At 47.7% G+C, this 17,344-nt stretch overlaps 1 protein-coding gene across 1 annotated transcript; it reads right to left on the reverse strand.

Moving 5' to 3' along the window:
• Positions 1-268: 268 nt before the first annotated feature.
• RBM5 (RNA binding motif protein 5) lies at positions 269-15,555 on the reverse strand. Its single transcript, XM_037383102.1, has 24 exons — positions 15,397-15,555; positions 14,811-15,258; positions 14,294-14,449; positions 12,430-12,499; positions 11,871-11,944; positions 9,445-9,528; positions 8,688-8,748; positions 8,462-8,527; positions 8,152-8,312; positions 7,010-7,107; positions 6,466-6,553; positions 6,175-6,252; positions 6,014-6,086; positions 5,400-5,485; positions 4,971-5,049; positions 4,613-4,704; positions 3,910-4,074; positions 3,310-3,456; positions 3,158-3,229; positions 2,550-2,729; positions 2,270-2,344; positions 1,691-1,788; positions 1,483-1,612; positions 269-920 (listed from the first exon to the last, which is right to left on the reverse strand). Exons 1-24 carry the CDS (start codon positions 15,411-15,413, stop codon positions 795-797), a joined length of 2,724 nt encoding a protein of 907 aa, XP_037238999.1. The 5' UTR covers positions 15,414-15,555; the 3' UTR covers positions 269-794.
• Positions 15,556-17,344: the final 1,789 nt, after the last annotated feature.

Below are 17,344 nucleotides of genomic sequence, written 5' to 3' on the forward strand. Positions count from 1 at the left end.
GGCGTTTCTGCTGGTCCTGTCCTGCTCCCATAGCTATGGCCAGATGGGATACAAGAAGAGCTGGTCCTCCACCAGCCAGCATTCACGCTGAAGCTGTGACAAAGACACTTAAGGTACAGCACAGGGATGAAAGGAAGCAGGAGAGTGGAACGCTACGTGGAGGAGGGAGACTCCAGGATGAAGTCTCTCATGAAGGAAGAAGCAGAACCACAGAAAGGACCAGTAGCATTGGCAACTTATTCTTCATTCACCCACTGAGAAACAGAAATAGGATCATTTTTGGATGTATTTCTTTTGGAAATGAGCCAAACTGGCAACTAGAATCAAAGTCTTCAAAAAGTCTATACAAAGATGTATCATACAAAATGTACAGGTAAATTCTCCAAAAAAAAACAAAAACCCAAACCAAAAACAAAAACCCAAAACCCAGACAGACAATACAACAAAGAGAGCAGAGATGGTGTGAAACCACAGCTAACAGGTCCTGCCCCTGCTCCAGAGGGCAGGGACAGCATCTGGACAACACGCTCCAAACACAAAATACATTACATTATGTACAGGACCGTATAAAGATCAGCATCCCCTTTGGTCTAACCAGGAGCTCTCCAGCATGAAGTTTGGGGCAGTTCAAACAATCTGCTCATGGAAGTGTTACATGCCGAGAGGGGAAAAAAGTCCAAGGGAATGAAATGGTCAACTCTAAACCATAACCAGGATACAGGCAGGCCACCAAGGCTACAGAGTTTAACAGTCAGTTCTGGCTAACAAGTGTGTGCTTTGCGGGCCACAGCGCGTTACTCCATCTCCGTGAAGCGAGCAAACATGGCTTTCCGCACTGCATCTTTGTACGAATCTGCAGTGGAGACACCGTAGGAGCTGCCCTTGGCTCCCAAGCCAGCTCCTCTCATTCGTACTTGGGCCTGCAAGGGAAAATACACATGCTTCAGCTCTGCAGCGAGGCCACACCACCACGCAAAACACCACAGGAAAAGTCATCAATCCAGCCAACTTCTCCAGCTCCCCTGGGGATCCCACACAGCTATAAATACTGACACCAGGAGATGAGACCGCACACAGCATCCCACACTTGCTGGCTCCACACTGCTCCAACCCCAGCCGAAATGGAACTGCACAGAATGTGGTTCCTAACAGAGTAACCCTGAGCAGCCAGACCCAAAGCCAGCAGCTGGGGGGAGGTAGGGCGGCCCACCCCGAGGTACGCAGCTCAAGGGCAGGCCCACTGCCACAGCACCCCACAGCACCTCAGGAGCAGATTTCTGAAGGGAGACAGAAGCAGAGCCCTGCCTGTCCGAGTCCCAGCTCTGCCTCAGCTTTAGCATCTGATGGGACAAACAGGAGCAGGAGCGAATATCAACAGAGGCAGCTTTGCTGTGGACAACCATTTTGTCCCTTGAGCAGCAAGTGCTTCTGGATTAAAAACAGGCACCAAACCTCATCAAAGCAGCATCCATCTCCACTTACCTCAATGGGTGCTGTGATGCCCTGACATTTTCTTCCCAAGCCTGAGCCTTCCCTCCAGCCCATGGCCTGCAGCATCTTGTTGCCGATGTTACTGTTGTCAAGGCCATCTTTGGTGGGCTGCTCGTAATTACTGCAGGAAGAAGAGAGGAGTTAACCACATTGCTCATCGTGCATCGAAGCAATTGCTGAGGAGCTCTCAGATACATACACTGTGCCAGCATCGTACACCTTCTTGCGCTTTGGCTCAGGAGGCTCCGGGATGCCGTACTTCTCCCGCCTCTCTGCTGCTCTGTCTCTGTATTTCATCTGCATGAGGGAACCAGATTTAGTACTGATTTTTGAAGACACTTTTGCTCATCTTTGAGCTATGAGTAAGCTACATGCCTGCTATGACAGGTATCTGTCCGCTGCAGCCTGCTAATACACAGCTTGACTAACACCACAGAAGAGAACCTCAAGCAAGTCCCTGGAGCACATGGGAACCTGCACTAGGGTAGGAAGAGTCTGGCCCCAACACCTGCTGGATTAGCCCTCAATTAGCCACTCAAAGGTTTCTGGTCCCACTCTGGCAACCCTGAGCTGGAGGTGAAATGGCCCTTCCCTGCTAAGAAGTAGTCGTGGGATATAGGACACTTCTCTCCATGCAACAGGACAACTCTGAACCTTGACCCAAGAAGGGGTTGGCTTACAAGGATTATCTCAAGTGACATGTGTCAGGATAAAGAGCTCAACATATCACCTGTGCAGGTTTTCCATTAGCTACTCATCTGCTCATCTCAGCACTGACCTCTCTCTCACGCAGCTCCAAGGCTTCAAGTTCCTGCTCTGAAAGCTTTGATCTCCTGTAGATATCCATGTTTTGCTGAAACAAGGAGATTCCTGTTAACAGCATGACACATGCAACAGCTCCTTTCACGTAAGTAGCTGACTTTTGGGAGAGCAACAATCCAATGCAGTATGTTTGATTTAATAGGAACAGTTTTCCAAACTGTGACAGGTATTATAGCTTTGGTTTATACACCGAATTATGGCAACCAAGTACCCTCCTGACAGCGTAACGCAACTACCTTGTGCAAGTCAGACAGCTGCTGGTGCCGAATCAGAGCATCTTTATTTGGGAACTGCCTTCTACACAGCAGACAAGCCATCTTCTTCCAGTCAGTCAGCTTCTCTTCCTCATTCTCCATTCTTTCCAGTAAGTCCTCATCGTTATCACTATCGCCACTGTAGGCAGCCACAAGGCCACGCTAAGAAAGGAAGGACAGTGTTAGGTGGAACATGACAGCATCACCACAGTTTGGAGAGCCCAAAAAGGGAACGTGGAGACTGTAGATGTGTTTGGTGTTGCACAGGAGGGGCATCACCCTCTCATTACTGAGGATGAAACGCAACTGAAAAGAACAATATACTACAGTGGCAGCCAGACTTACTTCCCACTAACCAAACAGTAATTTAAGTACCATGCTTTTGGAAACCTCAAAACCTCAACCGAGCTCTTAAGCAGAGAAAAGCTGTGATTTCTTCTAGCCTCATCTTACTGCACTTGTGTCAGACCACTGTAACCACCACAGCTTTTTACAGATGATGCTGTGGAAAGCAAGGATTTCCTAGAACTCTTCTAAAATGCTTTACCGGTAACCTTTGGGAATACCTCTGCCAGGTATCTCACACTCACCTTCAGTGGATTTTCATCATCCCCATTCTTCAACACCTCTGGCAAGATCTGCTGTCTCTCAGACAGAGCTCCCTGGATGAGACAACAATGCCATGAGCACCAAGCTCTCTGCCATACCACACCCCGCTCCATACTACTGCCAGCACTTTCACCTTCTTCTCAAAGAGGGCAAAGCCTGCATCTGCAGCCGCTGACTCTTTCCGCTCCTCCTCCCTGGTACTCAGTGGCTGGAAGCTATTCTTGAAGTTCTCTTTCTGCTTGTTCAAACTCTTTGCCCAGCGCTCCATGTCTTTAGCAATCTGAAATGCAGAGTGGTTTGCTCAGACAGCTCCCCTCACAGCTGTCAATCTTGCGTACAGTTTCCAGAACAAGTCAACCCACTACCTTTTCTTTTTAAAATCACAGGACACTGGATGTAGTGCAGCTGTTTCCCTGTATACAGTGTTCAAAGATACCGCAGCTTGCTTCTTTTACTGTATGAACCCTTCTTATCGATCTAATCCTTGAAGTGATGGCTTAGTTATACTCCCACTGGTCCTGGCATGATTCCATATGCATTCCTCCTATGCAGAGCTTATTTCTGCACTGAAGCCTTGCCAACTCCACCTCTCCTCAGCCCTCTACAATACTTGCAGATTGCAGGCATACACCCCACCGAATAACCTAGGATTTCCTTTATCATGAAAAAGGAGAACCATTATGCCATTTCACAGAAGACTTTAGCCCAGTTACAATCCCATTTTGTCTTTTACCTGTTGAGCAGTTTTACTTTTAGGCTTCTCTTTCTTCTCCTTCACTTCTTTGGTGGTAGTTGTGGTAGCTGTTTGTTGGTACGTGACACCTTCTGCAGCAGGCATGTAGGTCTCTTTTTCGCCATCCCAGTAAAGGTACTGCTGGGTTAAGGCATTGTAGTAATACTGCCAAAGGAAGAGTCAAGACAGTTAAATGCTTCATACAAGCTAAACATCCAAGGAAGAACCAAAGCTGGCTGTTTGATTCATACTACTGCATCAAATAGGAAGGTGTTCTGTAGAGTCCAAACAAGTTCTGCAGACTCCACAAAGGAGTCAAAAGGCATGACGTGGCTGAAGCGGCTGCCCCCAGACACAGGCCTTCTGCCCAACAGCACTACAGAAAGCCTTCTGCCTCTCTCAACAGATGACCCACCAGAGCCCCGAGCTAGGTGCACTTTGCATGCACCCAGCAGCAAAATAGCTCCGTTAGGATTAGCTCTTTTCACAAACACTATGTGGGCCAAACTGTGAGGAAAATTAAGGGAAGGAGAGAAAAATGGAAGAGCTATACCAGAGGGAAGTCCCAGTCCTACACACACTGCTGAACGTTATCTGTTACATTCAGTATTTTGTGCACCTCAAAGTTAATTTCACTTGTATGATGAGACAGGGAACTAATGGACTTCAACAGTTAAGACAGGTGGGAAGAACTTGTGTTTACCTGGGAATTAGGATCATAGTAGAGCCCTGTTACAGGATCATAATAATATCCTGAAGATTCATCATATTGGTAGGTGGAAGTGTCAGGGACAGCTGTAAAAAAATTAAAGTGTGGGATATGGTCGTTCCAGTCGAATTCAGACAGGTATCTTTCTGTATTTCAGTTAAAATTCTGAGTTTATTACCAGCCACAATGGCAGGCATGTCTGTAAAGGGCTCTTAATCACCCATGCAGAACACACTCCAGGGACAGCTTCACCACTGACATATGGCGATAAGAGCACTCAGCCAAAGCCAAGTCTCTCTCTTACTATACAGTGACAGATACCTGTCCCCACCAGCAACGCCCAACTGCTTACCGTACTTGGTTCCAGGGACTACGCCAGTCGGGGGAGCCGTTTGTGCCTGAGTGCTAGTGGTAGGTGGTGCTGATTGTGTCTGAAAAAAAAACCCAAATCAGGAACCTCAATTAGAAAATCTGTCACCAAGGTGCAAGAAAACAAGGACAGCGAGCTAAGGCATGAGCAGCCCACACCACACATACAACAGCTAGTTCCTCTTCACCAGTACACTTAGCACTCACCTTTAACCAACAAAAAAAAACTAAACAAGAAACTTTTCACAGAAAAGAATTGGCAGATGATTTATGACCATAAGCACTGTGAGCAACCCACGGACACTCAGCAGCTTTGCTGTACCACCCACTTTAAAGAGAGAAGGCAACAGCTAAACCAGATATCCCACATAACCCTGTGTTGAAAGCAAGGAGCAATTAGTGCTGTAATTACCGGAGAGTCAGGTGAGTTTGTCTGTTGATTATATAACTGAGGACTCTGGGACACGACTGCAGCTGTGGTGGTAGTGACTGGAGCTCCTGCCAACAGAGAGCGATAATGGATAAGCCAACTGATCTGTAGAACAGTATTTCATCCTAGTGCTAAAATTACTTTGTTTACAGTTTCAGCTCCCAATTCCAGCTCCAGCAGCCAAACAAGGCAGTAAACGTTCAAAAGGAGACAGATACACAGTGGGTATTTTCTAACCAGACAAGGAACAGTTTCCTTTTCAGGAGGAAATATTCTGCTCCCAAGGCCAGTGACTCGTGGCATCTGAGAGCTGCTAGTGCTCAAGATTTGTCTAGAGCTGCTTACACAGTTCTCACGAGCTCAAGGCTTTTGTCAATAGGCTGGAGTGGAGGCTGCGCTCTCACCTCACCAACTAGAGAACCCACTTGAACCAATCTGTTACGGTCCTCTAGCAACACATACTCATTCACACATCCTGAGAGCAAGGAGAGCCAAGTGTCCCTTTACACAGCAAAGTAACAAAGGCTACAGTAAAATACTGCTATTGCAACACTATGATTACAGACAAGAGCATCCCCACATGTCAGAAGTACTACCTGATATGGTAGCTGCATCTGTGTCCAATACTCCTCCTTGATTTTGGTAGTACTGCTGGTAATCCTGGGAGTACTGCAAATGGAGAAGAACGACAATGCAAGATGAGCAGATACCCAAATTACAACCACCTACTGGTTAAAGCATAACCACCACTACCAACCTGAGCATACTGTGTGTAGCCATCCTGTCCTGACTGGAGGTAACTGTAGTCAAGGGTGCTGCCTTCTCCAGTCTGTGGCTGAAATTCGAGCAGGTAATTTTTGTTAGAACAGATACGGTTACTGTATTTAGGGATTCTGACACTGTTTAGGCTCCAGCCCAACTGTCAGCTCACATCCGTCAAAGCAGCTTTGGTCAGTTCAAGCAAGCAAGTGGCCAACAGTGAAACTGTATGCTCTACATTTTCTTTTTCAGGAAAACACAACTATGAGCACCAAACTCCAAATCATACCTGAGTGGATGACCACTGAGCTGCAGCAATGGCTGTACTTGCCACAGAGAAGGCGCTGACTCTGTTACCGTCTGGGAGAAGCAAGTCTCTGTAACCACAAAAATCATGCATCTGAGTAAATACTGCTTTTTGCTGAAGTGTCTCCTTATGCAAGGGGGCAGAGTCTGCCCTTACACGTGGATTTCTTGGCAGTTACAAAACATTCTGATTATAATGAATGAGCCAAAGCACTGCTTGGCAAGTAAAGGAACTTGAGGTTCATTGTTGTACAGTCAATAACAAGTCACTAAGTCTCCAAGGAAACAAGCATGCTATGTACACAAGTAGTTATGATGTTATCTTCAGAGGACTGGAAATAGGGGTGGTAGGAAACACTGCTTTCACTCTCCCCACACACAGTAAAAAGCTGGATGTATGCAACACAAGACACATAAGCAAAACTTTGGAGTGACAGTAATCTTAAAAAGCCTGGGTGACAACACATCTCCAATATAAACGGCAGGGGTAGGGGGGGTGTAAAAAATAAACTGTTACTGCAACTCACTTTCTGGCACTCTTTGCAAAGTCAACACCAATTGTTTTGCCATCAATTTTTAATGGTGGCTGAAGACTTTGTAAAATCTGCAGCAGTTGAGAAGCATCCTACAAGAAAAAACACTCATTATTATAGGCAGGTTACTGGAGATTCACAAGTTTCCAAAGCTTCACCTTTTCACATACAGCCGCTGAAAGCAGGTAGTGCTGTAAGAACACCTCCATCTTCTCATACTATACACATGTAGAAGAGCACAATGGGACCGATCACAGCCCACATGCCAACAGTGCATGCTTCCCTCCCCAGGTCACTGAAGATGTTTGCCCCAAATTACTCCAAAAGGGAGGCCAAGCAGGTATCGAGATCAGGCACCTGTTTTCAGGCAGCAACAACTGTTCCACTCTACCTACAGCAGGCCCAAACAGATCATGCTGCTGACTTGAGTTTGGTACGTAGAATCATTTAGGTTGGAAAAGACCTTTAAGATCAAGTCCAACTGTAAAGCTAGCACTGCCAAGTCCACCACTAAACCATGTCCCTAAGTGCTGTATCTACAGATCTTTTAAGGACCTCCAGGACAAAGACTTTACCATCCTTCAGGGACCCTATGCCAGTATCTGTCCTCCTTCACAGTAAAGAGGTTTTCCTTGTACCTCACTGCAATTTTCCATGTTTCAACTTAATGCTATTTCCTAGTGTCCTATCCCTGCATACCCTCAAGAAAAATGTCTCTCTGCTGTCCCTAGACCCTCCCTTTGGATGCTGCAGAGAGCAGCAATACCCCCCTCCTCCCCTTCCTTCTCAAGGTGGAAGGCCAATTCTGCGCACTCTGTCCCATATTATATGCTCCAGACCTTAATTTCAGTTAACAAAATACTATCCCAGACCTATTTTTGTGATCCAAGCATGAAACCAGCCTTTAATCCAGAATAGCTCTCTGCTACGGAAACAGCTTTCCTACGTGCTCACAACATCCCCACCACCTTCTTTCCCAACTGCAGCTAAAGATGAAAAGCTTTGACACACCGAGTTTCAATTAACCTTTGGTGAACCAGAGCAGTCAGTCAGACAGCTCAAAAGCTCTAAATGCTTCAGCTACAGAAGCACGTTAACAAGCTGTTTCTCTCCCAACACATCAGTAAGGCCCTCACCATGGCAGAAGACAGCTGCACAAACGCAAAGCCTCTATTTTGCTGCGTCTGCTTGTCTTTGATTAGACGAATATTATTGACTGCCAGAGATGCGTATGGAGACAAGGCAGTCATGATGGATTCCACTACCGTGTGAGGAGCAATGTTTCGGAGAATGATGGCTGAGGAGAAAAGAGAGTATGATATTAGCTGTGCATGTAACCGCTTTCTGGCGTAGTTCAGGTTCTTCAGCAGGTAGTCTGAGGTACAGGAAGGATTTCAGTCCCTGCGTTCACGTATCAAATTATAAAACAAATCAAAGATTACTTACTATCACAGTAATAATCCACAGACTGAACGGCTTCTGATGCTCCAGGTGGCACCTCCTGTTCTGAATCTTCGTAAGAAGAAGAAAATGTTTTAGTCACAATACGGCTCATTCTCTCAAACCGAGCATTTCACAAGCCAGCCTAGGACCTACAGTGAACTTTGTTTCCTACACAGGAGAGAAAGTTTTCCACAAAATCAAACACAGCCAAGAGATCAGTGTAACATACCAAATTTGTCCGCTCCACAGCGGAAGCATTTTAGCCTCCTTCTGAAGTTGTAAAGGCAGCACTATGAGGAATAAGAGAAGTCTAGTAAGAACTCGAGTGATTTGTTAAAATGGTTGCATTTGCTGTATAGCAACAAAAACTAGACTTTCACACAAAGTAACATAACAAAGCTAAACCCACCAGAACAATCAAGAACAGCAAAAGCCACCCTTGCCCATATCACAGCTCCTTTTCAGAATATCCCAACTATCTCTCCCTTAGTCCTCCTGAACTCTTCAGTTATTTTAACTGCGAGGTCTTCAACTTACAATCCCAGGCATAGGAACTACTTAAAAAGCATGTTAAAATCAAACACAGGGTGGAAAACAAGTTACCCTTACGGGCAAGAAATGTAGTTAAAGCCCGACAAACAGCCTAGTCCTCATCTTACTAAATCACCTCCACTGGCTGTGTGAAACAAAGAGCACACAGCAGCCTATAGCAGACCAGCAGCAATTCAACAGTAAATTAGCCATCACCTCGCAACTTCTTACTCTAGCACACCTCACCACCCAATCTGTGTTCTGCAGCAACACCTCAGTGACTCCATCTATTTTGCCACCCGAGCTAGGAAACGTTTTCATTCCTGCATTTTACTGTTCCTATGCTTATCACACAGACCAGGAGCACAAGCAGGTTTGGATCACGTATCACTTTGTTCAAGCCAGAGCCACTGAAAAGCACAGAGGACTCCTGCCCATAGAACCACATGTGATACCTTGTTGCAAAGCCAGTCCTCAAATTTAGGCCTGGGGTTGCTGTAGTGCATCGCGATCTGCTTCCCTTGGATCACCAGCTTTTTCTGCAAAAAAAGTGGTTTCAATTATTCCTGTATCGAGGCACACATGTTCATTTTCCCATGGCAGAGCACCCTTCGGAGGAATCAGTGCTCCTGAATTAAATGGACAACATATGGGGAGGATGTGGAGGACAACCACCGCCACCTACACCCTGCCCATCCAATCCTGCAGAGAGGAGGACGAGGGCAGCAAGAGAATGGGATGTGGAGCAAAGATAAACGGAATCAGGGAGTGTTGAAAAAGCTGCCAAACACTAAACGCTGACATGGAACCAGAAAGTGTCTCGAAGGAGACAAAGTCCTAACCTGCTGCATTCAGGATTAACACGTTTTTAGGAGTCTCTTTGCCCCCACATTTCTATTCACTTCTGGTATAGTACTGAGCAACATTTTAAACATCCTTAGGTAACGGCTTCACTTCTTCCCCTACTCCAAATACCCCAGACCTTTTAAAAACCACATTTGGATTACTTTTCCAAGCACTTTCTTCACAAGTGTCCCTTTGAAAATACAGTAATTCCTCCCAAAGGGACCCTGCTTAAGACTTCTTGGAGACCGGATTACAAGTGCCATCAACTGAAATGTAACTCAGAGTGGTTTCCTTTGACTAATGCATCAGTTCAATGGGAAGCCTGCACAAGAGGTTTGTGTTCTTCATTCAGGCAGGAGCTCTCCAAAATGAGTAACTAGACTGCAAGTGAAGCTTCTCCAAGGGTAGGAAAAGTTCATAATGCTTTCAGCATGTCCTCTCACTCCGACTTTAGAGGAGTTAGGAATTTACATCTAGTTAAGAAGCCTTGATTCTCAGCCTCACACTTTGCCAGGTGTGGCTATGCAGAATGCCCTTTCACAATATGGCCATCAACATAGTTTAGTCAAACAGGTGAAGTCTGTCTGAGGAAGTACATCTGAGGAAGCGCGTATTAAGAGGCCAAACCCCAGACATTTTAACAAACTATTTTTATAGCAGATTGGCTTACTGCAGAGGTACCACAGAAGTGTCAGGACCGGTGGCTTTTCTTGATAACAGGGTCTGACATAGATCTAGCACGTAGCATGAATAAGGCTCTCACATTCTGCACAACTAAATAGGGCAAAGCCATTTCTCCTACCGGCAGGAGGGAGGGTTGGAGGGCCCAGCACTCATTGGATATGCACACATAGAAACAAAGCTGCTGGCATAGTTGCAATACATCATTCTTTCATCTAACAGTCAGCAACTGGGCTGCTGGGGACAGTCTACGTTTTCCCTACTACTAGGGTGGCTGGTTACTGGAGTGAATTTGAGTATGTTTCAATAAATTATGCATCAGTACAGCTTTGTATATATTAAAATTATCTCGTTTCTGAAAACATGCTGAGCATGAATTTTTTGATCTAAATCTTTCCACTGCATTCACCAACCCTACTGAGCAGCATGTCAGGAAAACAGTATTTGAATACTGCTCTCTGGCTGGGGAAATCACCCACCGTACAGGACACATGAAACCCTATTCCAGCGTAAGGCACACAACTTCCATCTGCTGGAACTAACTGCCTGTGAATCCCATTACAGCGCCACTTCTTTATGCATAACGCCAACAGAGCAGATACCATTCCTCATGCTGCCCAGGGACCTTCACATCAAATATTCAATTGTAAAAACAAACAAAGATTTGATATACTTTGCTCACTTTGAGAGTTTTTAAGTTCTATTGTGAAACAGACTATGAATATTCAAAAAGGAGCAAAAGCAAGTCAAACTGCAGTGCAACAGGGAAATCCCAGAAACTAGAGGACTCTCATTGCATTTTGGCCCTGCATTAAGTCATACTTCAAAAAAGCCAAAATACACAGCATAACGTATGTGACAATTCACTGTCTATAAAATATAGTTGGAATAAACATGCTTTTCCTCTAGAAGAGCCAGTTCTTCCTCTTTAACTGGAAGAATGCACTATTGCCATGATCTGACACTTCTCTTTCAGGGTTAATATCAACGTAATGCACAGACCTGGTGCTTTCTCTGGCAACAGAGAAGAAATATCAGGTGGAAATAAGTTCAGATTTTCTAAAGACTACTTGCTAAACCTTCATGAGCCAATTAAATTGAAACCAAGCCATTAAAACCATAGCACATTTTACCAGGGAGTGCTCAAAACAACCAATTTTCTCTCCTAATTTTACCCAGTATTTTGTCCTGCTGTTACAAATTTTAATATATACAAAGCCTTTATTCTTTTAAATCATTGTTATGGAACAAACCACTCCTTCCACCTTTATTTTTTTCCTTTTTTTTTTTTTTTTTTAAACTGTACAGACTTGTTCCATTTTCAGGAATATCTAGACTTGGTGAGTGAAGCAACCTGATTGGCTTCCATCCAGCTGGTAGCATCTTGAAAGTGATAAAACTCCACGAAGGCGAAACCACGGCTTACACCTAGAGACAGCATTCAGATATAGACGGGATACTTGTGTTAGTCAGTTCCTTTAAAACAGGTGAATCTCTCTCCAACTGCTTCATTACTTCATGACAAAGCAGCTTTACAAATGCGACGCCAACTGCTGGGATCTGCTTGTTATTTTGCCATGGCAAGGAACCAAGCTCCCTTAACTGGCTACATTTCACTCGATTTGAATCCATGTTTAAAGGTAACCATGCAACAGACTACATACTATTAAATGTGTTTATACTATCATTACTTACCAATACCTGTTAACAAAAACCCCTGCAGACAGACTTCTTTTTACATGTTGACCAGCTATCTAAGAGTCTTCCAAAAAGCCACATTCCTTAGCCATGGCAAACCTTTTATTTTTTATTTTTTTTTATTGCATGTGCTTGCAGTTTGGGGGCAATTCTGGATACTCTTTTGGGCTAGGGAAGAGGAAGTTGATGTCAAAAACTGGATTAAGAGCTCTCACCTGTCTTTCTTTTCATCAGCCTCACGTCTGCAGGCTGAGGACCTTCAAAGGACTCAATAAGCTCGCGAATCTGTGTGAGATTTTAATCAGACAGTTAAATTTTCACATCCTGGCAGACAGCTAGGACAGTCACAGAAGCAACCTACCTTACAGTACATGCAAGAGGCACATAGAATCATAACGTTGTCAAACTATCTCAGAGAAAAAGAAAACCTTTATGGAGAACTTAACAAGAGACTGATGAGCACCAGAGAATCCACACAGTTCTTTGCTACACTAAACCAGTTCTTTGCTACACTAAACCAACTGTAGTGTAGGAGGAGAAGGAAAAAAACAAAACCTTCACTTGGCCACAGCATCATCCAGAATCTGAATCCCTATGGCACAACAAGACAAAAAAAACCCCTGTGCTTGCTCCATAGTTTTTATACAGGACACTGTCAGCATCCCTCTCCCTGCTACCTAAAGGCCCCTGGCTCCCAGCACTGTATTCCAAGGCTCCATGATACATACATTAAGGCTCACACTACAGTTCTCATCCTCTAACAGTTCCACTTCTACAGGGGATCTGATGTAAAGCTGCCCATTTACATGCTGACTGGAACTGACATCTTCAGTGCAAGTAGCTTTTTCATCATGAAAAAGTGGAAAAAGCTGAAAAATATGTACATAATCAGAAGTCTTAAGGTAATGTTAAAAAAACAACTAGTAGTTCCAAGATGCATCATCTACAGTCTAAAGTTGAGTTCAGAATTATAAACTTCCCCATAAATTATGCTACAGTTCTTTGCAAAACTATAGAGCTACAACACTTAATACCTCAGAGACAAACTGTTCTGAAATGTTCTGTGTAATGTCTGACTGAGTTGCCTCATTTGGATGCATGAGCTTACACTAGTGACCACTTACAAAAATAGCAGACCAGCACATGATGACTAAAAAAAACCCACTCAGTATTAGGAGGGTAGTAAATAATCAGGAAAAGACAAAAAAATGTAATTCTGTTACAGAAATGGTGCACAGGGATCCTTCATGTTAGCAAAAAAATGCACTAAGATCTTTGAGGCAAAGGTGGAGTCTGCCTGAAAACAAACTGGAGTAGTTCTGCTTTTACAGGGTTCCCACTCACCCCTCAAGTAACAGCTGTGGGCCTGTATCTTGGTCATCAAAATAATCCAGCAAGGAAGAAAAAAAAAAAATTAAAAAAGAAAGCTCTAAGCCAATTACATTTAGTATCTTTCCATTAAAAAATGTTAGATAACCACATATCAAGCTCATCTGTACTTGCTCCCTCAGCTCCACAGCAGCCATTTTACGACTTCCACAGCTGTAGCCACACAAAGCAGCTTTGTGCCGGGCCATACTCAGCTGAGGAGCTTGGTGGCTGTGTGTAACCCCACCAGTAAGAACTTCTGGCCTCAATAAAGACCCAGAAAAATTCAAGTAAGTACCTCCTCTGTGTCTCTCTCCTGGGGCAGGGAGGAGAAGGAAAAAACCAAAACCAACCAAACAACAAAACATGCGTCTTTCCTCCTATACCAAAAGGCAGAAAAGCACAGGTAGTTTAAAATCCTGTTTAAAGCACTGGTAGTTTAAAAATCCAAACATGCACAAAAAAAGAAGACTATTTGCAAATTATTCTGTTTGAAAGAAACTGGTTAACATTCAACTGACCTCTGTTACTCAACAGCGACAGTTTAAAACCTTTTAGGATTCAAAATGGCAGTGCAACCAACACGTTGGAAAGCGAGCCACCATGATGCAGCTTTCAACAAAATGGCAGCAGTGACTAACAGACCTGCTGACACAAAGCTGCAGACTTCCCAAGGTGCAAGAAAAGCAAAACCCCTTTCTGGCTACTTACATCGTTCTCTGTAACCGTGATAGGAAGGCCACGTAACATGATGGTTTTGCTTTCTTTCTCATCGTTAATGTCATTCCTGTAGTCGTGCTCTCCATAGTCGCCATCGGAATGGTATCCATCTTCAGATTTGTCACTGTTCCTACGCTCCCGCTCCCTCTGAGAAGCCAGTGCCCAGAATTAACCAGCGCAATTTCTAGCAGCGTGCCCCCGCAACGCCGTAAAAACAAAGCACGACAAGACCACATACGACCACCTTTCTCAGGTTTGGTCCTGATGGCCTCAGGCAGAACACCAAGGTCACCCGTCACCCCCCCCCCCAACTTCGCCCTTAGCAAACCCCGGGGATGCCAACGCTGGCACTGGGGACCAGGCTGCCGGGCCCCAGGAGGGCTCGTACCGGGACCTGGGGCGAGCCCACCACCGCCTGCCCCGGCCCCTTCCCTCCCCCCACGGCGGCCGGAGCTGCTCCATGCTGCAGTGCGCAATGCTCCGGGCCCGGCTTGCCCGCCCCACTCACCTCAGGGCTATCGTAATCGCGGCTGTCGTAGTCTCTATCATAGTCTCGGCTGTCGCGACTGTCGTAGTCTCGGCAATCCCGGCTATCGTAGTCCCGGCAATCGTAGTCTCGGCTGTCACGGCTATCGTAGTCACGGCAATCACGGCTGTCGTAGTCTCGACAATCACGGCTGTCGCGACTGTCGTAGTCTCGGCAGACCCGGCTGTCGCGACTGTCGTAGTCTCGGCTGTCGTAGTCCCGGCAGTCTCGGCTATCGCGGCTGTCATAGTCTCGGCTGTCGTAGTCCCGGCTATCGTAGTCGCGGTAGTCATCGTACCGGTCACCGCGGCGCTCCTCACTGGACCTCTTATAATCAGAGTCCCTACGCCGGCTCCGGGATTCCCGCTCATCACGGTCCTCCCTCTCCACGATGGAACCGTAACGGCCGCTCCGCTCTGTCCTGCTCACGCTGCGGGGCACACCGGGCCGAACTCAGAACGAGAAGAACCTGCAACGAACTCCCACCATCGCCCACCCCACGGGGCCGCCCGCCCCCCCCCCCCCATCCCTTCCTCCCCTCTGTCTTCGCCCTCCCACCCAAGCTCACCGCTTGTCCGAGCCCATGACGCCGTCTACGATCCAAAAGCACGCAGCGAAGCGCTAACCGCCACCACGGGGCGACGAACACACCCGCGCAACCCCTCACTCCCTCGCCACAAAATGGCGCCGAGGTGACTGCCCGTCTTCTACCCAGAAGGCACAGCGGCCGCCGCCTGGAAGTTTCCAAGCGGCGCGCAGGCGCGGCGGCGGCCGCCATCCAGCGGCACGCCGGGAGCTGTAGTGCGGGCCGGGCCGGGGCCGGGGGGGGGCCGGGGGCGGGCCGGTGGGCGGGGGTCTGCCTCCTTCCCTCCCTCCCCGTCTCCCCGGCGTCCTGCGGTCACAGGGGCGTCGGGCTGGAACGGGCCATCAAAGATCATACAGCCCGACCCCCTGCCACGGGCAGGGACACCTTCCACTCGTCCAGGTTGCTCCAGGCCCCATCCAGCCTGGACACTGCCAGGAATGGGGCATCCACACATACTCTGGGCAACCTGTGCCGGTGTCTCACCACCCTCATCACAAGGCGTTTGTTCTTTATGTCTGACCTAAATCTGCCTGCTTTCAGTTTAAAATCATTGCCCCTTGACCTGTCACTGCAGACCCTGGTGAAAGTCTCCATCTTTCTTATAAGCCCCCGTTAGACATAGAAAGGCTGGAATAAGGTCTCCCTGGAGCCTTCTCCAGGCTGAACAATCCCAGCTCCTCCAGCCTGTCAGGATATTAAATAGTACTAGTCTCTGTATGGACCCCTGAGGGACCCCAAAAATCACTGTTTTCCATGTGGACACTGAGCCACTGACTACAGAAGTGGCGAACTCTGGAGTGGGCGGTGGGTCCATAGAAGGGACCTTTTCCCTATGAATCAAGGCATGGACAAGCAAAGATGTAAAGAAAAGGGAGTCTTCAGGGAAGCACATTCCCTTCCCGAGGCTCAACACCACTTCCTCTTCCTCCTTGTGGTCTCCACTCCCCCTGTTCTCACCACCTTCATTCAGTCCCTCTCCATCCCTTTGGTGATGTGGCACGCAGGGTGAGAGCCTCTGGCCTCCTCCTGCCACTCCTAACTACTCACTCATCTTGCCCACCCCAGTGCAGGCTCCCCTGTGGGCTGCCATCCCTCTGGGGGAGTACCTGCCTCAGGAAAACTAAATAACTTCTTCTGCCCCTGAGGAAGGACGCAGGACTGTACCCTCACCTGCACTGCCTGGGGCTGACGTGGCCGAGCCCAGGGGTTACCAAGCCGCCGATGCTCTGGCTCCAGCAGCACAGGCCCCTCCATGTCCCCAGCAGGATGGGCAGCTCTGCCTCCTGCCCGTGCCGCTTGTCCCCACCTGCCCTGCAGCCACTGCTGCCCAGCGCGTCACGAGAGCAGCAGTAAGAGGGCACACTGCAAAACCAAGCCCTCTGTTGAGCCATCAACAAAGCCCAACAAACAAAGCCCAAGCCTTTGACCAGTCTCCAAAGGGGAGACCACCTGCGGGCAGCCAGCAGCCCCTCCACGATGCCCCGGGCATGCACGGCAACAGTCTTTGGCCACCTATGGCCGGGGCGGTGAGCCTGTGGCGGCACAGAGGCCGGCCGAAGGGCGCTCCCGCTGCCCGCCGGGCTGCCCGCTCCCGGCTGTCCCGCACACCGGCCCCTCAGAGCCCACGCCACCGCCTTCCCGACCCCGCTGCCCCTGCGGCCCCACCACCCCTCAGCACCGCGGGTCGGCCCCGCGCCTCCGCACAGAGCGGCAGAATCAGACTGGTCCGGGCTGGCAGGGACCTCTGGAGGCCATCCAGCCCAAGGCCCTGCGAAAGCAGCTCCCCCAGGAGCCGGCCGCTCAGGGTCACGGCCAGGCGGGGTTTGAGAGCCTCCAGAGACTGCCCAGCCCCGGGGCAGCCCACCCCAGGCCGTGACACCCCCACAGCAAAGCCCATCTCCTCCTGCTCGGAAGGGAAGGAGCTCCCTGT

The sequence above is a fragment of the Falco rusticolus genome, chromosome 4 (genome assembly GCF_015220075.1).
Source record: "Falco rusticolus isolate bFalRus1 chromosome 4, bFalRus1.pri, whole genome shotgun sequence".
Taxonomy (NCBI): Eukaryota; Metazoa; Chordata; class Aves; order Falconiformes; family Falconidae; genus Falco; species Falco rusticolus.